At 40.4% G+C, this 23,825-nt stretch overlaps 2 protein-coding genes across 3 annotated transcripts in view; one reads left to right on the forward strand and one right to left on the reverse strand.

Annotated features, from left to right (window-relative positions):
- Positions 1-17,139, reverse strand: part of LOC126393918 (nuclear receptor subfamily 5 group A member 2-like) — a 43,013-nt gene extending 25,874 nt beyond the window's left edge. For both annotated transcript variants that reach the window (XM_050050359.1, XM_050050358.1), the window contains exons 1-4: positions 16,919-17,139; positions 14,001-14,119; positions 13,454-13,595; positions 11,568-12,223 (exon numbers count right to left, since the gene is read on the reverse strand). In XM_050050359.1, the coding sequence (XP_049906316.1) occupies positions 11,568-12,223; positions 13,454-13,595; positions 14,001-14,119; positions 16,919-16,940 (939 nt within the window). In that variant the 5' untranslated portion in view covers positions 16,941-17,139. The remainder of the gene's footprint in view (positions 1-11,567; positions 12,224-13,453; positions 13,596-14,000; positions 14,120-16,918) is intronic.
- The window catches only part of LOC126393944 (coiled-coil domain-containing protein 106-like), a 613,357-nt gene that overhangs the window by 140,115 nt on the left and 449,417 nt on the right, over positions 1-23,825 (forward strand). The window lies entirely within an intron of this gene.

The following is a 23,825-nucleotide window of genomic DNA, read 5'->3' on the forward strand; positions in this document are numbered from 1 at the left end:
GAAGAGGAAAGTTATTTAAGTGTGGGAGTGGCCTATTTGAATCCCTTTTGTTTGAGACCATGCTGCAAGGTGAGTGTGTTTGCTGATCCTGTAAGTTTATTTATCTCCTTTAACTTTAGCTGATATTGTAGTTATGCTATGTAGCGTGTGAAATAGAGTATAGTGAAGGAAAGGTAGTATCAGCACTGCTTCTACCTGGAGCTCGCATGTATGGAGCCTGGGTTTGGCTGAAGGTGGCGATGCTGTTTGGGCTGAGAAAGCCATGTGTAAGTAAGTTAAAGGAGGTTATTGGGTTGGTGTGGGGAGCAGTGAGACCTGGCATTAGGGGAGTCTCTCTGGGACACCTGAGATCACTGTCTAGCCTCCTGGAGGTGTCGTGGGACCAACTAGACGAAACACTGGTGAAAGGAGGTTCCCACCCGATGACCCCAAAGACATGTTAGTTATCACTGCTCACTGGTCTGTATAGTTAAGCCTTGCCATAATAGCTTAGGAGGTTATTCACTGAGTGCTGATCCTTTTCTAGAGCACAAACTTCTTGTGTCTATTTGAATCTCATATGTGCGTGTAGATGTGGGATATGTGCGGACAAATTATGATAAATGATAGTCATGATGATTAATTTTATTTGTGTGCCTGATGTGCACAGCACATACAGGAACACACTTGTTATTCCTCATTATTATTTTTCTTCTTATTGTTGGGTGACAACCTCTCGTGGCCATAGTGATTATGACAGGAGCAAGTCAGGTGACGTAGGAAAAAGAGCAACAAAGTCAGCGTAAGGAGGAAGTCATGGTAGATGGATGGTCAAACAAACACAGGACTTACACCAAGGAGACTGCTGCTTGTGTCCCACATTAAACCAAAAATCAACATTGAGTTATTATAAAGGAGCTCTATGTGACATTGTGAGCATCAATATAGCAGCAAACCACTGATTGCTATGCAAAGAAATAGTCGAGTGAAGGCGTCCTGAGCAGAGAATGACGTGATGCTACCTCTGTGTATGCTGTCATCTGAGCTAGCCAGCATCTGAGCCACCTCTATGTTGAGAGCCTTGTGTAATCAATGCTATATACGGCTCCTTTATCACCTAATGCCACTTATGTAATGTGAGGTAACTTATGATTTAACTTGAGCTACATAACAAAAATACGTAATCCAATCCATGATCATTTTTCTAAACCTAACCACGTTGTTATGGTGCATAATTGCGACTCTTTCACAGAATTAACCATGTGTTTAAAACTGTGACTGTTAGTATGTATGCCTGTCACTGCTACTTTCCAACAGTCATAGATGGCATGTTGGGAGTCTTTGGCCAATGACCTAATCTGTTGTTTAGGTATGAGGACGTGTTGGTTAAACAATTTGATGACAAGACTGTAACATGCACGAAATGGGAGGTTTTACAATGTTTTAGTGCATCGCCTCCTATGCGTCAGAGGATTACTTAAAGGCGCTGTATGTAAGAATGTGGCCAAAACGGTTACTGCACTCAAATTCAAAATACTGCCGCGAGTCGTGTCCGCCCCCCCTCCCCTACAGATTCGAGGTTGCTGGACAGCGGCACGCTGGAGACTGATTTGTTTGCCCACGGACGGCTGCCATGGCAGGGCTGCATCGCTGTGTCCTTGATCTTCTGTTTTCCAGCGGACCGTTCGAGCAAGTCTGGCTTCTCTGCTGCTAACGCTGCTGCCGGGATACAGCTGAGGAGAAGCTGGCTGCTAATGCTATGTACCGGGACACTGCTAACGCTGCTGCTGACATACAGCTGAGGAGCCGGCTGCTAATGCTATGTACTGGGACATTGCTAATGCTGCTTGCCGTGCTGCTGTAGCTCAGTCGTAACTGTAACTGATGCTGAGACTCTACTGACTGTGTGACCGGTAGACAGCGGTGGATGGCGCAACAGGCCAAAACACAAATTCAAAACATAAACATGATTTGCAGACTGCAAAAATGTTGTTTAGATGCAAATATTTTGGCTGTACTATTGTTGTCGGTGAGATCAGTACGTTATATGAACATTATTCCTTAGTCTCTGTGACATATTAGGATGATTTTATGACTATTTGCTTTAGATTTCTCACATATAGCTCCTTTAAATGAAGACAGGGACAATAGGTGTTTGTGAGAGAAAATGTAAAAACTAATGGAATACAAATGAATACAGACAAGTAGAAGCAGACAAGCATATTGTTTACACACATAAAGAATCTGTATATTTTGGTGGGGATTTAATAATAATGCATTATTAATATTTTTATGTATCAGTTCCATGATAATGAAAGATGAGCAGCCTTAATGCTTCTCTCCTGTATCAGCAGGGCAGGGGAGCATCGAGGCTGGTTCTATGCAGGGGCAAGAGGGGGCAATGCCCCCTTAAACAAATGGCTTGCCCCCTCAAATCAAATCCGCCGAAAAAGGCACAAACCTGAAAAGTTTTCTCATCTGTCTCTACTCCACTCCGTGCTGTGTGCCAGCTGTTGGTGATCTAACGTTAAGTACAGCATCAAATCAAGCACTTAAAATTGCCTGAGAGAGAGTTCGAAGCCAATATGAACTGCTCTGAATAACAGCCCCAACTACCCTGCTTATATAGGTTGGTTGTTTTTGTGAAATGTGAGACAAAGATAAACAGACGACAGAGAGACACCCTAGTTGGACTTCACTTGACCTGGGCCATACATACGTACCTTCTTGACCCTGACCATATGTACTTCTTGACCCCGGGCATCACAGTAGTGCTTTAGACACCACAACTGTCTGTAGTCGGCAGAGACCCTATCCTCAGTAAACACCCAATCATTATTTAGTATGCAAATGACCTCGTGTCGTGAGATACTTAATATATAGTTAACAACAAAGTGTGAGCATAGAGAGTGAGCCTGTCAGTACGAACGTTTCTTCAATCACACAAGCACAGTGAGAGATGAGTGCCTGTTGCATGTCACAGACTGAGGACAAATGCCCTGTGTGTGCCAGACCCCTACATAAAGCCCCACCCAGCCTCTAGTTCTGCACGCTGTTTTTTGATAATCACAGCGATTTTTACAAAGCTTTTATTAACTTTTCACTCCTGCAGCTTTCAGCAGCTCAAAGGAGAGTGGCGTGAAGAGAAATCTGTTAAATTGCTAACAAACAAAAAAACAAAAAACAACAAAAAATGCCAAAAAAACAATACAAAACAAAAAAATATAAAATGTTCTGCTCTAGCCTATATCTGTTGTGTTTGTTAGTTCTGTTAGTTTGAGAAGTTTTTTTTTTTATGAGACTAGCTTTGGTAAATACTGGCTATAGTGAGGTTATTGTAATTATTAGGTTCAAATTTATTTCATATGTCTAGATGCCTAATGGCCATCCAATAAGATAAATGTTAAGATGTTGGTTGTGCCTGGATGAAGGATATTTTTATTTTATTTTTTCTTAATTTTTATTTTATTTTTTGTTTATTTTATTTTTCAGTTTTCCTCCCTGAGGGATTGCCACCTTATTGTGGTCAGGGGTCTGCGTGCCTCAATGATACTAAGAGCTATACCAGTAGGAGCTTAGTCTTCAGGTGGGACACCCAAGTTAGACAGGTCTTAGGGTAGAGGCCTGACAAAGTGCAATCCATTTCTTTAGGTTGGGGGTTGGACACATAGCTAACAACAACCCAATTCCATGTAGAAAACACTGTTATCAACAACAAAACAAGCAGTGAGCACATTTGAGACCACGGTGCTTTGACACCCTCTATAGGGCACTCACACAGCGTCCCCACATTCTGCGAGTGACTGAGTGAGTGAGTGAGTGAGTGAGTGAGTGAGTGAGTGAGTGAGTGAGCGAGTGAGCGCGTGAGTGAGTGAGTGAGTGACCTTTATTTGTCAGCTCTACCTATGGCAAAAATGTGCTGGAGCATGATGTCCCCTTCACATTTATGACTGCCCCCTCATATGTGCCTGCCTAGAACCGGGCTTGGGGAGCATTATTGTTGAGTGTCCCTCTCACAGGTAGTATATAGATACCTTGTTGTTGTTAGTCTGAGAAGATAAAGCAAATCTCTTCTGCACCACAATGTGCTCTTTGTTTTTCTGAGACAAGGAAGGTACAAAAGTAACAAAAAGATTAATTTTGGGTGCGCCAAATCTTCAACTGGGTCATTTACTTAGAATGTTGCAGGAAAGGCAACAGCCACCATCTGTGTTAACATTATTACATACATGACGGCAGAAGAGCATTGAATTGTATTTTTTCATTCTTTTGTAATTTTGGTTGAACGGACCTTTTAATATGACTGAATGTAGCATGTACTGTGTGAAGTATGTGGCTCACAGAGGATTAAGGGAGTACTGTGCAACTTTCAGTCGCATAATTCAAGAATCCATGTTACAGTGTTGGGATTCACAGGACCACAGATGATTTTTCATTTGGTAAAATCATAACTGACAATTTAAAGGCTTTTCCTCTGCATGCTCTTTGTCTTCAAACAAAGAGGGCTATGCGACACCCATCTCCACAGGAGATCTCACCTCACACCTCAGTGAGACTCAAGTCCCAAAACTTGATTGGACAAGACCTTTTACAGTGACATGTGACTCTGTGATGTCACAGGCATCTGTACAAGATCTGCTCCCTTCCACAGAACTTTCTCTTCTTGCTCCAGCTGCTGAAGCAGCTGCACACCGCTCTCCGGCTGGGCTTGGAACAGCCCAGAGGCCCAAACCCCTGCTCCAGAGGCCCAAACCACTAAAGGGAGGGCAACTGATCACAGACTCTGTTGCAAACACAAGGCCATTGCAACTAGCTTTCCAGCAACAAGGAACTAAGTGAGTTAGCACCCAGCGTCTAACTCTGCAAGGACCCCGAGCGACCAGCTTCCTCGGATCAGAACCTTCGGAACAAAGGACACAACAAAGACTGCAGCTGGAACCACACCTTCCCAGCCTTCTTCCGCCAGCTAACAAAAGCAGCACACCACCAAGTGACTCTTCCTCCCATCCATTCAAGGATCGGTAATGTAACAACTGGGCATAGCTTATCACAGCTTTACAGGCTAAGCAAGATTGTTTAACTTCTTGTATGTGATTTGATGCTGTTCATTGAGTTATTGTTGTGATTGTTGGAAGTTAGGTCATTGATTAGTTGGCTTCGCCAAAGCTAAGTGTTTAGTTTGCTAATACTGTTCACAAACAGATTCTTGCACACAGCTAAACAATCTCTGCACTAATCCAGACTGTTTGCAACACACATCACACTGACATAGACTCATTAACAAACAGGCTTTCAACAGAGCTACACCCAAACAGTCATTTCAAAGCTCCCGCTTCTTTTCCTTTGTCTTTGTCCTGACCACACAGTCAGACAAACACCTCCCCCGAAAACTGAAGCAGCCTTGATTTGGCCATTTTGGTAGTTCTCTGTTGCCAGCCATTTTGTTTTGTAGGCCAAACGGCTCCTTGATCACCACACCCGCCTTTGTCTTTCTCTTCTTTCCCACTCTCTCACACACACACACACACACACACACACACATATACACGCCAAGCTTGTATATAGTTAGTTAGAATTTGTGTGTTTTGGTTTGCTTTGCTAATTTGTGAATAAATATAATTCTTTGGAATCATGCCTGCTGTCTGTTTAATGTTGCACAAGAGTGAATGAATAGTCAACCTCTGCTGCGTCAAGAACTCCGAAATCCTTCAGGCTTTACTGTTAATTTTGGTTGTTGTCATTAATTTAATTATTAATCAAACTCCAAATTAATAGTTTAGCCTATTTTATGAGACTGATATCTTTAACTGGCTATCATTTTTCCCTTTACAGGAATGGTGCCCCACGAGGTGATTTAATGTTAATTAAGTCACATTATTTAACATAATTGTTAATTATTTATAATAATTATTAATTATTTCCAATAGCCAATTAAACCCCAACATAGTTGTTGCCTCCGTGTGAAGCCTAATGTGTTGACCCCAACATATTTGGTGCCACCGAGTTAGGTAAATCTATGTTGATTCCCAACAACAGTCTGAACAAAGACACATTTGCTTTACTCTTTTGTCTTTTTAGAGCAAGAATCAAAACATTAAGAAAGCACAGGAAGCTTTACACACATTTCAGGAATATGAAATTGGGTTAGGTTGATTAGGTTCTGCTTCGACTGGTTTCTAGCTAAGTAGATGTTCCAGTTGTGAAGAGTCCTGCCAAAATGTTGTCATAAACATATGGGCATTTATATTAACCAGATAACCAGCAGAAGACCGCATGTCCAAACCTGTGGCAGTCCCAGAAAAGAAGCAAGGGGAAATGAAAATGGGAATGAATGTGGAGCAGGAAAGTAGACCTGCTCTGACTGTAGCTGAATAAACTCAATTTGATCAAAAGACAGGTAGGAATCTCACCAAATCTCACCAAGGCCAGAATCAACCTTTTGTTAAACTATTTAATTGCTTGAATCAGTTTGACCATGGCTTGTCGACAGATGTTTGTTTGTTAGTACATTATATCATACTTACAGGGGAAGAGAATATTTCCTTCACTGTTGTGTAACCTGTCTGATATGTCAGAAATAATTCTAATCTCCTGTTTTTACTTGGAAGAGTAGTAGTGCAGCACAGTTAACCACAACAACAGTATTGATTTCCCCAGCACAGGACTTCAGTTTGACTGTGTTATTAAATCATCAAAACTGCCCAATACTACTGTGTATCTGTGACACAGCTCACAAAGATAATCAGTGCTGGAGATGATGGAGTGGGACACTGATGTATGTCCAGTCTTTATTTCCAGAGGTGTGTTTGTGTGTGTGGACAGCAACACTTCAGCACTGAGGAAAAAACAGCAGGGAATAACTGCCCGTACAAGGCTTAAAGTATTCCATCGCAGTACTCATTACTCATTGCTATGACTTTGTATTCTTAGAACTGTGACATCATTACATTAAAGATGATGCTGCATTATCTCTTACAGTTGCCATGAATACATTTCCATTAAACACAGCATGTGTTTATGTGTTTATATAATATGCTGGAGCATGGGGACGTTTCTAGGATTTGAGGACATGAGGACATTGGGGGCTTAGCCCAGATCTCTGTAGAGGGGTCTGGGAGGATCCTACCCATGAAATTATTTCTTCTGTCTACTTTTTTATGCAATCTGGCATCTTATTTACCCTTAACCCTTTAAAAAAACATCTCCAGCGGACAGGTGCAGGAGGTCGTAGCTTGTATGATCCTGTTTAGTTGATGATAGAAAAAGGGTCCCTCAAAAAAAAAGTTTGGGAACCACTACTCTATATGATATTCACAGCATAACTATGATTCAGTGGTTGTTTGCACACGGCTGTCAACATGGAGCTGGTGGCTAACAGCTAACGGTGCTAACAGCCTGAACAGTGCTAAAACTGCAAAAGTGCTGACAGAGCTAATGGTGTTAACCAGTAAGGGAGCTGGAGGGTGGGCGCTGTGCTTCTGCAATGATGCTGTCCCAATAGCAGCTGTAACCACCGTATGAGCACAGTGCAGAGAAGCAGTAAGGAGCTAGCCAATGGGATACACGCACAGGGATTCACATGCGCTAACATGCATCCGAACCGCCGACCCCAACAACCCACACAGTGGCGTAATGTAGTTACAATAGGCCCCAGTGCACACTATTATGAGGGGCCCTATTGCGTTACAAGTTATGAAGCACACACACACACACACACACACACACATACACGCACACAGTTTTAGGTGTATAAATATATTTTAGCAACAGTGTGTCTTACTGCCACTTTTACGTTACATCCACTTGCAGATACTTGATATTGGACACATTAACATACATATTACACAGCAATCATCATTACATATCTGTATAAGACAAATCTACAAAAGAAAATATGAAATTATTACTTTAACTTGATACTTTTTTAGACACTGTTTTACAAAACCAGAAAGCTATGATGGAGATGGGTTGCCTTATTTAGGGCATGTATGGAAAATAGCACCATTTTGTTTAAATGTGAGTTCTTCTTTGAACATGGGCGTATTTCCAGGTGGCAGTCGTGCCCCTCCACCCCATGGGCCCCAGTGCAACCGCACTGCCTGCACTGTCTATATTTACGCCCCTGAACCCACAGAGAAGTGCAGATTACAACACACAGAGGGAGCATGACTTCATTCTCTGCTCAGGACGCCATAACTACAGTATTTCTTGAAATAGGAATAGTTGTTTGCTACAATATTAATGTATTCTGAATATTGTATAGAGCTCCTTTAAGTCTGACAAATACCAAACTGCATATAATATTTACAATAAGTACGTCAAGCAAGTTTCTAGTCTCTGCAACTCGATTTTCATAACATACAAAAATCGCAGCTCCCAACTACGGTTTGTGCTCCTAAAGTAAGGTCATGTCCATTCTGAGTGAACTGCAAGTGAACTGTGAGTGAATCGTGGGTGTATGAGTCAACTTCATCAACTGTGAATGCATTCATGTATTTTTTTTTTCTACTGAAAAGGCATGTAGGCCCGTGGACTATACTAAAATAGAACTAAAACAAGTCTCATCTTAAAAACAACCTCTCTTGTTCCCTTTTAGCAAAGCAAATGTTATGTAACCATGTTCCTGCTATTTTAGCGCTATTAAAATTTAATATAGGAGAAAGAATATAGATAGGAAATAGAAAATAGGAATAAAGGATGAACAGGATAACATGTCCTTGCAATAGCCTGTAATTATTAATGGGTGAACTTTTTTGGGACATTCATGATGGCAAACAGAACATCAACTGTTGTCATTAACATGTAGAAACCAGCTTTTCATAAGTAGTGTTATTTGCATTAGTTATGACTTGTACTATCTTGCTGTATTGGTTGTTTCATTTAAGTGTCACATATTTATACAAATGAGACATTAAATGAGACAGGACATTACAATAATTACAATGAAATAAAATTAAAAAAAAAAAAACATTACAATAAAGGCTGACTTGAATGTTAATTTGCAGCAGCTTGATTTTAATTTTTATATGACTGATGGGTGAGGATTATGAAAAAGTATGGCCGCTGTTAGAGAGTCCAGCTTTTTCTGAGCACTTATTCACTGCTGTTTGGGGGTAGAAACTTCTGGCTTTTGGTCTTTTTGAATTTCAAATTTCAGTTATGATTCTTAAATTTCTAAAGAGATGGACATACACAGGGGTGTTTCTAGAATCTGAGGACATAGATGGCTTAGCCATAGGACATAGATGGCTTAGGATTTTGATGCTTTTTTATGCACAACATTTTTTCCCCAAAATTATTATTCTAAATTATTAATTGTGATGTTACAAATATTAGCAGCTGTTAATATTTAGTAGAAACAGACTATTTTGCAACTGCTATCATTAAAATTCAGAGAATTTTAAGGTACTTGAACTTGAGCGTATCCATTTTAAGCTACTTTATACTTCTACTCCACATCTCAGTAGGAAATATTGTACTTTATACTCCTCTACATTTATTTGTCTGCTTTAGTTACTTTGAAGATTTAGAATAATAATACAAAATATAACCAACTCATAAATTAAGATGTATTATTACAGGTTAAATCACCCAGCAGTAAAGGCTTTAACATTTAAGTGATGACTGGTGTGCTCTCTCTCTATCTCTCATGTTACTTGAAAGATACCAAGAACCCCAAACTTGCGTTTTTGATCAAAGATATCATAATATTTATAGTGGTCAGAAGTTTGATAAAACATGAGTTTTTTCACTCTAACATTAGGCCAGTGCTTTTTGTTTCACTGTCAATTTACTTTAAGAAAAATAGATGGACATAATTTGTTATCAGCTCCTGAAGGGACTTCAGAAACTGCACAGTTTGCAGGACATGTACTTCACATCAACAAGTCCTGCTTCATCAACATCAGTTGGGTCTTGCATCTACAAGGTAGGAAATAATTTAAGTCATATTTTCTTTGCTAATATCTTGTTCATATTGCCAAGAATGTTTCATATCAAACTGATGCTCAACGGACTGTCTAGCTAGTTTTAAAATGTCATCTATCAGTGAGATGGAGATTTGAATAGCTCAAACAGTGAGCTTATATTTTATGGGCATTTTTTTGTTGATTTATTTTGGTAACGTTAATATAATTGTCTTCATCTGAGGAACAACATTCTCAGTAATATATACTGATATATTGATAATGGAATGTTATACTTCCTAATATTGACATTGGCCCAAAAATCAAGTATGGATGAGGCTCAAATCTCATTTGTTGTCAGGTTTGGTAAGGGTTGGGGGAAATCTCTGACAAGCCCAGTTCAACATTTTAGTTTACTGCCATAAAGCAGACACTCGTAGGCTGTTTTTGTTTGGGCTAATTTCTCCTGGTCGTCCATCAGGACAGTAGCAGTATTCATGTTGACACTGCCCTTTTAAATAAATGTAGGCCTATTCAATTTTGATCTCGAGTTGTTTTTTTTTATCTGAGTTTTTATTGCTTATCACGCATAATTTTCATAGACATGCATATTTTAAACAGCCACAGAATAATAAAGCTCTAAGGTTACTGAAAATCCAAATAATCACAGAAATATGCTGTGTTCCGTTTTATAATAAACAATTGCAAGGTCATCTGTGCTGCCAGCTCTTTACCATTATTTTACAGCGAAATAATTTACAGTGTGCATATAGCGTATATATGTATTTAGATCGGGGCCTATTCATAAAATACCGGAGGCTATTCATATTCAATACTGGGGTCCAGTAGCATTATTAGATCTGGAATGCCCAGACCTAACAATGCTACTGAACACATGTTATGATTGTCAGGCCAATTAGAGTTGTGATACAAACATCACAACTAATCAGAGCAGTTTATACTGGCTGGATGAGAAAAACAGAATGAGGCATTTGAGCATTCCAATGTTTTGCCTTCTGAAGCAGTTGATTTATTGAAATGTTATTTTTATGACTGAAATCAGGACCATTCATGTCTCTGTATGATGAGTAAGAGAAAAAAAAAAGAAAGCAAAAGGGTATAACAACTGGAACAAAACAAACAGAATGTGTGTGCTGTAAAACAAGAGAAGATTATTTTAGAATTAGTGCAGAGCCACAGCTCAGCTGACATTTCCCTGCAGAGTCTGTGTTGCCTTCATCTTTCCATGCAACGTTTCATCCATTTGTCGTTTTTTCCCTCTCTATCTTCTTTGTGAAGTGCAGCATAAATGAGTAAATGATTCTTTTTTGATGGATGTGGATGTTGGTACACACACGAGAATTCAGATTTCGGAAGTGGCAGCAATTTTATTGTTATTTGACAAAGACAGAATTTTGTTGTAGCGCCACAAAAACAAGATGGCAGCTTTCTGTAGGATATAATACAAACACTAATGAATTTTGAGGAGTATGTATAAAACATGATTAATGGATGGTAGACAAGCCATAGCTGTGTTGTGTAATAGACAGCTCTAAGGTGGAGTTTTATATTAAAGAAATATTGGAGTGCAGCTGTGAAATGTGACATTATCCTCCACCGTTATGAGTGTGTGCATGCGTAACTGTGTGAGCATGAGGATAGGATAAAGGACTTGGGACTCACCCTGAGCTCCTTGAAGAAGATACAGCTCCGAGCCCACTCAACTATGGAGAAGAGAGTCTGGTCTGCCATGCGACACATGAGGCTGAAGGTGCTGGGCTTGTCCAGCCGCCCCCGCCCACCCTGCTCCTGCTGCAGATGAGCAACAATCTTATTCTGCACCACCACCTCATCTGGATCGCAGCGCAGCAGCTCCAACACCAGCGGCGGCAGGCTAGGTGGCTGTGGCGAGGCTGAGGGGTACATGTCTGGGTATGGGTATCCTGTCAGTGACTCAGGGGAGCTGGTGTAGTCGGGACATTCAGCTTTGATTGCCCTGCTTGGGAAGGCTGTGTACTGGTACTGAGTGGTAAGGGGCATGTGGGACTGCATGGATATGCCCAGAGATGGGGGTCCGTAGAGGTTGGCCTCGTAGTCTGTAGGGGTGATGGAGCTTGGGGTGGAGGGAAGCAGACTTTTGGAGATGGTGGGCAGACTGTGCACGGTACCGGTGAAGCCGTAGTCAGTCTGCAGAGGAGAGGCTGGCGGAGGAGCTGCACTTTCCAGCTTGAACCCGTTGGATCGTATCAAAGCCTTCTTCTGCTGCTTCAAGGCCCTGTCTCTCTTATACATGGGGCCAAATTTATTCCTCCCCCCACGCATGCGGTCTGCGCGCACCGCTGTCACACAAGACACAAGAGGTGAAAAACAGATTTACACATGAAACACAGACTCTATTGAATTCTCCACTGCCAACATCCACTTTGAAAAACTCCTTAATGAAGACTGATCTGCACTGTAAAATATTCCATTGTACATTTACAGCAAATTACTGGCTACTAGTTGCATTACTTTCACAGTAAATTACTGTATCATTTTTACAGTAAATTGTTGTGAAATGACAGCTGTATACTGTTTATCTCACAGTAGTTGTACCTGCATATTACTGTGATTTAGCATGCTCCTGCAATATGACTATATTTAACTGTAACCTCACAGTTAAAGACCATTACTTTACTGTGATATAACAGTATGTTCCTGTAAATTACTGAATTCAACTATGTACATTTTGATTGATTAAAATTGATTGGTTTAATTACTGTGATTTAGCAATATCTACTTGTATAATTACTGTATTTTACTGAAATCGCACAGATAAACTCCTTATATTACTGTGATTTAGCAGTGTGCTTCTGTAAATTATTATATTTGCCTGCATAAAGTTCTCATTACAATTCTAAATTTGGTTAAATATCAAAGTAAAAGCCTCTGATGTAATAATATTGCAACTTATTGTGAAATATTACCGTTACATATTGTAACTTCGTGAAAATAATTTGCAGTGCGTAACAGCAGAGAGAAAAGTCACAACTTGCATTTCACCAATATCCCTAACTATCCCTATACAGAGTAAAGAACAGGCATGTTGGTCATTTCTACTTCCCTTTTTAGGGCTGAGAAGAATCCCCAGAGCCTGTGAAGCTCCACTCCTTCTAGTAGTCTAAATAGAGCTTTTGATTTAAAACAGGGGAGTCTCTGGAGTTTTATCAGTAAGTCAAGAATGTGTCCTTTTTTCTGCTGCGGAAGCAGGTGCTTTCCTGCATTGCTGTCTGGGAATTAACCCCATCCCATGTGTATAGGAAACAACATCAGAGCCACCAGCCTACAAATCAAGAAATATTTCAGGGGTTTTTACTGCAGTAATATATGATAACAATATGTGCCTACAGTTGCATTATTGAAATTACTGTTGGAATTAAAGTACCATGAAATACATAATGAGATTATATTTTTCCCCAATAATAGCATAAATAGGCATAGTAATAACTCTATTATCATTATTACTATTATTATTATTATTGTTGTTGTAATAAAAAGACGGACTAATTATATGCAGTTGTAAAGTGTACCTTCGAGCCGCATTCCGACGTTGAGGCACTTCTGGAAGCGACAGAAAGGACATCTCTTCCTCTGGGTTTTGTCTATTTTACACTCCTGGTTTTCCGCACATGTGTACCTCTTGTTGTTCTGCACTGTCCTCTTGAAGAAGCCCTGAAAAACAGAGACGCGTCGGAAACAGCGGAGGAGACAGCGAGTTGATGATATTCAACATTTTTAAGGAGGCAAATTTGCGCCCTCGAAATAAAACGTCGCGGCAGAACAATGGCTGCTTTCCGGTATTTATTTTGCAAAGGTCGAATTAATACTCCATAATATTGTGTCTTATTAATTTTACATTAAAATTATGAGTAGGCCTAATGGAGAAAAATACATTTAAAAATGTCGACAACAGCCTACCGTTTAAACGCCACAGTTTTTTAATCAAGAATAAATGAATGAAGTCGCGTTGAACAGGTGTGATAGGCCTACTTTATTATATCGACCATATTGACAACATCCGTAACAGGTTTTGGTGTTGAAGGTTTTCTTTCAGTTAAAGGTTGAGTGTGTTGTTACCTTGCAGCTCTCGCAAGTGAGCAGACCGTAGTGATATCCGGATACTTTGTCTCCACACACGGGACACAGCTCTTCCAGGTCATCATCATATGTGTATTCCATAACCTTCAAAGTGACACCTGGTACAGACACACGTGCACACACACACACACACACACACACACACACACACGCTTGCATCACCAAAGGCAACACGGCACAATGTAGGCTACAGTGCAAATAAAGCATACGGGTTTTTTTTCGGTATTTTCTACAAAGAAAAACTTCGAAAATGAAAAATGTGCACGAGACCAACAGTAAGGACGCCATTTAATCTGATCGTGTTTCAAATGTCTGACGTCAAAAATCTTATTTATTTAACCCGGTAAAAGTCACATTGAGATGTAATATCCCCTTTTCACAAGCAACCTGGCCAAGTGAGAAGCGCATTGTTACAGCTATAAACACAAGCAGACAGTTCCAACTGTTACACACCACAAAGAGCAACTACAACATCCGTTTAAAATACAATACAAAAAGTTACATACATAAATGTACAATTTACTAAAAGAATTTCAGATAATTTCAGTAACAAATTAATAACCACAGCAAATAGGCCAATGTCCTTTCTCCTTTTCTATTTCTATGATAGCCTAAAAACTTGGGGAGGTAAGTCGACAACAACCCTGAAGAAATTTTTAAACAACAGGTTGGGAATATGCCGTGTGAGGGTTCAAGGACAGAGGGATGTGGTATATGCTGTAAAGCCCTCTGAGGCAAATTCTGATTTGTGATATTAGGCTTTATAAATGAAACTGTATTGAGTAGAAATCACACTGACCAAGAGTGCTATTTTCTCGATCCTATAAAATCGACCTAAATTCCCCCAAAGTAATCAGCTCAGACTATTTCAGGTCCTCAGTTTCAGTCTGAAGGAACTGGGGTGCCTGAATGTTCTTCAGTTAGGCAAACACAATAATGTTCCGCCCGTTTTTCTTCATCTTTAAACTATGATGACATTTATTCTTCTTTCTGAATGCAGCAACTTCAGTGTTACCAGTTGTTCTTCAGATTCAATGCAATTCACTCTGACATAAAAATGAATAAAGGCAAAAGTAAAGTAAAAAAGTAAGTAAAAAATAAGAAAAATGTTTTAGAAATTAGCTGATATTTATTTCAAAATGCCCTAAATCTTTTTAGGCAAAGGCGATTTATTTATCTGTATATTTATTTAGTCGAACATAATTATTATAATAATTATATTATAAGCCTACATACGCATAAATAATCGAAATAAATGTAACAGTTATAATGTGCATTATTTGTGTTGATGTGGGATAGTTTCTGTGTAGGCCTACAATATGAAGGTGGTCCTTTTTTTAATTCCCTCACTTGTACAACTTACATTACCAATATTTGCGCATTCATCGTCAAAACGATGCTGTATAATGTAGGTCTACTGCAGCCTATGTTCTCCACCCGTTTATTCAACTAATAACCAATAATATATCACTAATAATAGTAGCCTAGTGATTTTTTTATGACCCTTTTTTTTAATTCCATCAGTCTGACACTGCTTCAAATATGCACTTCTGACTGGTTTTATATTATGGTGGAAAAATTGTTTTCCACAGTAAAATACGGCTAAAGTGACTCTATGGTTTTAGCCTTCTCTGGATCTTCTGCATTAGCACGTGCATGTAACTTGTTCCGAGATTTTATTTGTAGACTCTCAGCGACCGGCCCACACTGTGAGGAAGAGTGGATGTTGCCTATTAGACCCCGTAGCTACGGACACCCACCTGCAGGTGATGAAGCCTTTTTCTGTAAGTCTTTTCAGTAAGTCTATAAAGTTGAATTCATCACTCACTCAGCCTATACAGCCCTACAATATGGTGACAAGAAAAAGCATCAGCAAACCCTTCCTCGTCTCGTTTGGTTCGGTGTCCCGTTGACGGAGCGGTCAAATAGCCTCCGTCGAGTGAAATATAGCCTAATATTAAACTGCTGCCGAACAACGCGCCATGATTAAAAAAATTGAGTTGATTCAAAGTCATTAACGAACAGGGACGACGTGAACAATCAGCGTCGGATGTGCAGGCCGCGAAATAGAAGCGTCATGAGTCCAGTGAAACGGCCCGGGGGGCACGCACGCTACAAGGGGTCTCGTGTGGTGCCCCGCGCCATCAGCACCACAGGCATCAAAAGACAGACACCAAGTATTAAACGATTATTATTATTATTATTATCATTATTATTATTATATATTAACACTGAGTCATTCTTAATAGTATTATTACTATTATTATCATTATTAATATTATTATAATTAGCTATTATCATCAGCCTATTGTAGTAGAAGTAGTAGTATTTATACGCGTTTTTTACATTTTTAAACGACGAACCTTTTATTTCTTTTATTTTGCTGGTACTTAACTACATCATTAGGATTTCAAGAGATTTTGTAGTATGCAAAGTCGTAGCATTTTCAGTTGTCACCAGGGTGCTAATTATTATGTAGGCTATATTCTATTGGATTATTTTCTATTTCGTTTTTTGTAAATTGTTATCTATGGAATATTTTACTTTTTATTTTATTTATTTATTTATTTTTTCAGGTACCTCAAAAAGTGCCACTCTGCTTTGGTTGGGCTGTTGCTTCAGTTAACTGCAATTTTATAATTGGGCTTAAACGGTGTTTGGATATAAAACATGTTATGATGTCTGTTTCAGACTATTATTAACCTAACAAATTATATATATTATAGAGTGAGCAAGTTATATATACTTATATGTTATATGCGGGTTCAGGCCACTGGGCCTTTGTTTCAACATTTACCTGACTTTGTTGGGTTTAAATTGCTTTAAGTCATAAGCTTATCTATCAGATAGAAGCAGCGAGTGCAGAGCACAGTTTGTAAAATAGTAGACAGACTTACCGTGAGCCTTGTCTCCCAACATTTGAACAGCAGACAGCAGCCAGTCAGTGATGATTGTCTGATAATTGAAACCTTGGTTTAGGTGTTGCTGCAGCCTTGCTTGGGCTGCTGAGGAGAACAAAATGAAGAAAGACCAATACAATCCTGATGGTCACTGTTTGTGATAGTGCTGCTTTGAGAGCCAGTAGGGCCAGTGTGTGATGCAGACCATTGAAGATCTCAGAGTGAAACTCCTTCAGTCCGCTTGCTCCTTACTGCGTTTTCCTTATCACAAAAGTTAGACTGCCGCGATGCCATTGGTGGACTCCGAGTCACATGATCGCTGCCTCCTCCGTGAAAATGCCTGGACTGGAGAGCGCAGCGGTGCTGATGGAGGAGTCACACTTACGCAGACACAGAAGGAGGGTTAAAAGATTCAAAAGGTCTTGAAGAATATTACATTTTCAAAAAATCCCGTTCAAATGACTTCTTATATTTCGCGATGACTGACAGCTGACAGAACACAGATAGTTCATAAACGGTGATAAGTTCTACAGTGTATAGGCTACCAGAAAAATGCGGTTGTATTAAAATATTGTAAATCACTATAATTATAATTATTACTGTTGGTATCATTGTTACTAATAGCACTGATAGAAATATATTCGGTATAGTATGCTAATTAGGCCTCTGACATTTTGTTTGTTTGGTAAAAAACTAAAAACACTAAAGATAAATTTGTTGCACAAAATCATATAGATATATTTACTGCTTGTCAGTTTATTTTTACACTGGCTGTTGGAACAATGTTCATTCTGCAGATTTCTATATTTATCCGCATTGGCTGACTGTACACATGCTGAGTAGTCCTAGCACATATGTTTCAGCAAAATGAAATACATTGGCATTAATATTAATTGACCCTGACACATTTTGCTTGGTAAGCGCTATGGAAAGTCAAACTATCTATTGTTAGCTGAGGCAGGAAGTAGTGGGTGGCTGCTGAGGGTCACTGTGTGGAAACACGGACAAAGCTAAGCGTTCTCAGCTATTAGACCACTGTACAGGTTTAAAGACAGGAAACACATAGATGACTCAAGTCAACATTAAACATTCACATTCATTCACTGTCTTTGATTACTGTCGCTCTCTGGACTGTCAGCTGGGTTCAGTTTCTGCAGTAAAGTGAAGGTTTCTGTATCTGCATGCTCCTCTTCCTCTGGATCTTAGGATGATCACTCTTGATAACATTTTCCAGAGCCCTGACTGTCCTTGAGGAGGTTGAGTCCTATGTTCATTTGGCTTTCCTTCCAAGGCATGTCTCATGTGACACATGCCTTGTTAAAAACAGAAAAAGCAAAAAGACAATAAAATACAAAGCCGAAAAGATAAGATAAATTAAGATAAGATAAGATAAGATAAGATAAGATAAGATAAGATAAGATAAGACAAGATAAGATATAATGTATCCCAAGGGAAATTGCTGTGCAGCAGTTGTAGGAAAGAGTGCAAATATAAAATCTAAATGTACTATAAAAATAAGACGCAAATCCAAAATCATGTGGCATTACCAGTAATCACAAGTGTTAGTTTAGTGCAGTCAGGTTACTCACTTAAAGTCGACACAGATGTCCCGGATTGTCAAAATAACATAAAAACTTTATGCTCACTTGACACAAAAACTTATCCCTTGTGAGCTTAACTTTTTTTAAGTTAGGCTATGTCAACAATTTTTGAGTTATTAGTTAATTTGACTAAAATGTATACAGTCAATTTAGCCTAATTAGTTCAAGGCCAATTAACAACACTATCATTGTGCACTTAACATATATTTTTTATAGCTCAATGAAATTAAAAAATGGTTGTAAAAATGTGTACTCGATGTTTTTATGTTCATGACATAGAATTAAATGCTCCAACAACAAAAGAAGTGATGCTAAACTGAAAGACAAGACAGACAAGGGTCAAGTGACATATTTTCTTTGAGTCTGGTGTACTTGAAACTTTTATGTTACTGTATTGTACTAAACCCAAATTTTTGAGTGCAAGCTGTTTCCAAAAAAAATAAGATGAGTGAGCAAATTGAGGTTTACTGTGTATTTAATCCAATTCCATTGCTACTGATTTCATCTATTTAAATAAATGTACATTTAAATACAATAATGTCCTGCCAGTCACCAGTCATTGCTACACTTTCAACATTCAGAACTTTAATTATATGATTTGGTAGTAAATTATGGTATACAGCAACTTTATAACAATTTAATGCCAAGATTAGTAAGCTAAGTGAACCTATGCCCCTGTCAGAGTTGCCCCACCCCTGGAAAAACTTGCACAGCACATCTCTGCCATCAGACTGTTTGCTCAGCAGAAGGTGCATACCGGGTGACAGGTTCTAGCTATCAATCTGTTTAACCCCTGACCTGCCAGCGTCACTTCAAGGTTCTCAATTAGCCTATATCTGCTCATCCAACTATTAAGGAGCACAGGCCAGAAAACAAGCTGGGCTGACTGGAGCAAGAGGCCCCTGCTGAGCTGGGCCCTCTGTCACTGGGGCCAAGAAATATGGCCTATCTGCTGTTTGTCTCAGGCACGAATTTGTTTTGCAAGTGTGCTGTGGCTACAGATCAGCGGAGCCCCAGCATCAGACAAGCTCTGTCTCTGTCTCCCAGATATATTTGTAAAATAAATAAAGGGGAAGGGCTGAGGCCCGGCTTGTGTTTTGACTTCATCATTCATATTTGGTTCATTTTGTACCCCCACACGACAACCATTTTCTGCTGGAGTGGCAGGATCTTTGTGGACAAAAGAAGATAGTGCTGCAATCACTCTGGGTGAAAGCTACAGGAGAATGTTTTTCTCTGCTGTGCAGAATTTGACCAGAATTTGTAGGATTTCAGATTCCAAGTGTATCGATCCCATGTTGATCAGCTTCCTTCTTCTCTTTTGTGAGAAATAATGCTACGGGAACTGGTTTACTGGTAAAAAAAACAAAAAAAAAACAAAACAATAATCATCATCATAACTATTAAGTAACAGCCTATTGAATTACTCAGAACAGCTACCACAACAATGTGAAATAGGTAAATTAAGTTTAATTTAGAGGAAGAAGAAGAAGGAGAGGAAGAAGATTGAGAAAAAGAGTAAGAAGAGGAAGAAGAATCGCAGTTATTAATCCAGTTAATAATTCAGTTTTTTTCCCTTTATTGGGGGAAAACAGAACGCATCAAATGGAGAGATGTCAGAGCAAGGGGGCTGCCCATGGACAGGATCCCCGAGCAGTTGGTGGTTTGGTGCCATGCTCAAGGGCACCTCGGTAGTGCAGAAGCTGGCACCCCTCCAGCAGCCAGTCCACACTCTATACTTGGTTACTCACAGGGACTTGAACCAGCAATGGCGATCCTCCTGTTCCCAAGCCAAGTCCTTATGGACTGAGCTATTGCCACCCCCTTGATATGAACTGAGCTGCTCTGAAGGCAGGAATATTCTGATTGGCCATCATTACCAATCATCATGATCTGACCATCATTACATAACAGGTTTTAATGCAACTTATGGTGCTAAACATTACACTGTGAATAACCAAACAAAGCACTAAAACAAAGGGCTATGTCTAATGTGAAAAATGTTTCTTGAGTAGACATCATAGACTATTAAAGGTGCAGTCAGCAAGTATAACACAATAAACTTTTTTTTATCAAGATCAGGGAATACACCCTCACCGTTCGCTCGCTGTCTGTGTGTGCACTGAAAATATCTGGTGTTCATACACATCCCTGACTCTGTAACTGGATACAATCAAATACTACTCTCCCTCTTCCACATCCCCACCCATGAGGAGCAGACCGATGCAATGATAGTAACGTAATGCAAATAACATCGCAGATGTTACTAGAGTTTCTGAAAGAGCACTGACGGGAGGGGTGTGTTTGTTTGGGTGTTGAGTTCAAATATCAACAACCTTTCTACATAATCGTAGAGTCCACCTTTAACACAGAACTGTGTTGCTCTATGGAGCTTTCAGTGTCTTTCAGATCATTGTTTTATTTTTGCTGCACTTTGTTTCACTGCTTTCATCAATTGCCACAGATTGTCCTGTCCACAAGCCAAAGAGTCTTTGAGTAAGGCACTGATCCCCAATGGGTGAGTGTGTGAATGGTAGAACGAAAGGTATATTGTAAAAATCCCCCCAGCCTCCCATGGGGGTGGTAGTGTGGTGTGACTTCCTCAAGCTGGGGTCCTCTACCAGAGGCCTTGGAGTTTGAGGGTTCTGCGCAGAATCTTAGCTGATCCTAGGACTGCACTCCTCTTGACACTGACCTCAGAAATTTTAACTTAAAGTGCTTCTGTTACCACTGGCATCACTGCTGTCTTTACTTCCCACATCTTTTTTTAGCTCCTCTTTCAGCCCTTGGTATTTTTCCAGCTTCTCGTGTTCCTTCTTCCTGATGTTGCTGTCCCTTGGGATTGCTACATCTATCACCACTGCAGTCTTCTGTTGTTTGTCGATCAACACTATGTCTGGTTGGTTAGCCATCACCAGTTTGTCAGTCTGGATCTGGAAGTCCCGCATGATCTTAGCTTGGTAATTCTCGATTCTTTCAGCTCATACTAAGTGCAGATGTTCTTGTACGCTATGCCAGCCACTTGGTTATGACATTCCATGTACGATGTTCCTGTCTGCATCTTACACCCTGCTACTATGTGCTCAACTGTTTCAGGAGCATCTTTGCACAGCCTGCACTTGGGGTACTGTCTGATGTGGTAGACCCCTGCTTCTATTGATCTTGTACTAAGTGCCTGCTCCTGTGCTGCCAATGATTAGTACTTCTGTGCTGTCTTTCAGTCCAGCCTTTTACCGCCACTGGTGGGAATTCTTGATGTTGGCCACTTCTTAAATCTGGTACATGCCTGGCAAAGGCTTATCCTTCCAAGATGGTTTGTCCTCCTCTTCTGCATTCTTGGGTTACTCCTGCCTGAGGTATTCACTTAGCAGCTCATCTTTGGGGGCTATCTTAATCATGTATTCCTAGATCTTGGTTGTTTCATCCTGGACAGTGGCTCTGATGCTTACCAGTCCTTGCTCCCACTAACTACGCTTAGTGTACAGTTTCAGGGTGCTGGACTTGGGATGAAACCCTCCATGAATTGTGAGAAGCTTCCTTGTCTTGATATCAGTGGCCTCCCCTTGACATCTCCTTCTTAGCCAGCTAATTATACCAGTGGGGTATCCAATGACTGGCAGGGCATACATGTTGATGGTTTGGACCTTCAGGACCTGACTTACTCTGTGTAGGTGTTTGGCTGTGGCTGACTTTCTTGCGACCTCCTTATGGTTCCCATATGCCCGTGGGACCCCAAGGTATTTGTAACTGTCCTGAACATCTGCAATGCTGCCCTCTGGTAGTTCAACCCCCTCAGTTCTGATAGTCTTCCCTCTCCTGGACACCATCCGATCACACTTATCTAGTCCAAATGAAATTCTGATGTCATTGCTGTAGATCCTGATGAGGTGGATCAGTCACTCCTGGCATACAGCTTGATGTCATCCATGTAGAGGAGGTGACAAATGGTTGCTCCACTTCAGGACTGGTATCCGTAGCCACTCTTTGTGATGAGTTGGCTGAGGGGGTTTAGGCCTATGCAGAACAGTAGCGAGGATAGTGCATCACCTCGGTATATGCAGCACTTGATGGCAACTTGTACGCTCCAAAGCATTCCAGTATCCATGTGTGTGGCATTGAGTTGTAGGCTTTCTTGTAGTCAATCCAGGCGGTGCACAGGTTGGTCTGCCTGGTCTAGCAGTGTTGTTACCGCGCCAGTGAGAGTACACTTTGGATGGTTCAGTGGAGAACATCCTATTTATTCTCCTGGTGTCTTCTTCACTTGTGTATCTCTTTAGGCGGGTGGCCAAGCTGTAAGATTTTGCTTGGCAGTCTCCAGTGCCTTAGGTATGGACAGTGCGTTGTACTTCCTAGGTATCCCTTTCTTCCTCACACCTTTCATGTCGCCTTGATCTTGGCCTCCTGCCTCCTTCCACATGGAGGGTAATGCTCTTTGTGGCTCATGGTCTTCATCTTGTAGTCAAGCATCTCCAGGATCAGTGTTGATGTTGTATATATCAGAGGAGTTGTCTCAGTTATGGTCTTAGTGGGGTACTGCATTCACATCATCTGGCAGACTTTTAGAGGGTACTTTGTCAGGGGTGCCGGGATTACATCTTATTCATTATTCTCAATCTCAGATCATTCACCCTTGCTGTAAGGGAATCTGTGTTGTAAGGGCTTGGGGCTTGGTACCCAATCTTTGAGTGTGTGGATGATAATGACTCCCCTACTTTGACCTGTCATACTGGCTTTTTGTTGTACCTCATCAACCTCTGGTGGTGATAGCAGTTGTGGTTGTTGCCCCCTGACGCGGACCTTGCCCTCACATTTTTGAAATCAACTCAAGGGGGACAGTCCCGGGTGAAAGTCCCTTTTTTTGTGAACTGATATCCTATGAATTTGCACCCCACGAATGACGTCACATCTTTAACATACAATTACATGATTAACTCTATGGGCCCGAACGGCGCATAGCGTGTCCAAATTCACACCTGTTCTTCTCTATAGTTTTTCTCCGCGACCGCGTGTCATAGCGAGAAGCCACACATATCACGTGAAACAGCGGAATTGTAGCTTTCCGACAAGACCAAGCACTTGCTGGTAGTCCAATGTTTTCACAGCGAAAAAAAAAAGATAAATTTACACAAAATGATGTATAACAGAGCTTTCATACAGCTCTGCACACACATTACTCTTGGATGGATTACTCGCGAATGCAGGCTCGCACAGAAATGCCACGCATATCACATGAAAGCGCAGGACCAGAGCTTTCCAGTGATACCACACACATCATTGTGCTGTCATCCCATCATGCTATAAAT

This window comes from Epinephelus moara, chromosome 8 (assembly GCF_006386435.1).
Source record: "Epinephelus moara isolate mb chromosome 8, YSFRI_EMoa_1.0, whole genome shotgun sequence".
Classification (NCBI taxonomy): domain Eukaryota; kingdom Metazoa; phylum Chordata; class Actinopteri; order Perciformes; family Serranidae; genus Epinephelus; species Epinephelus moara.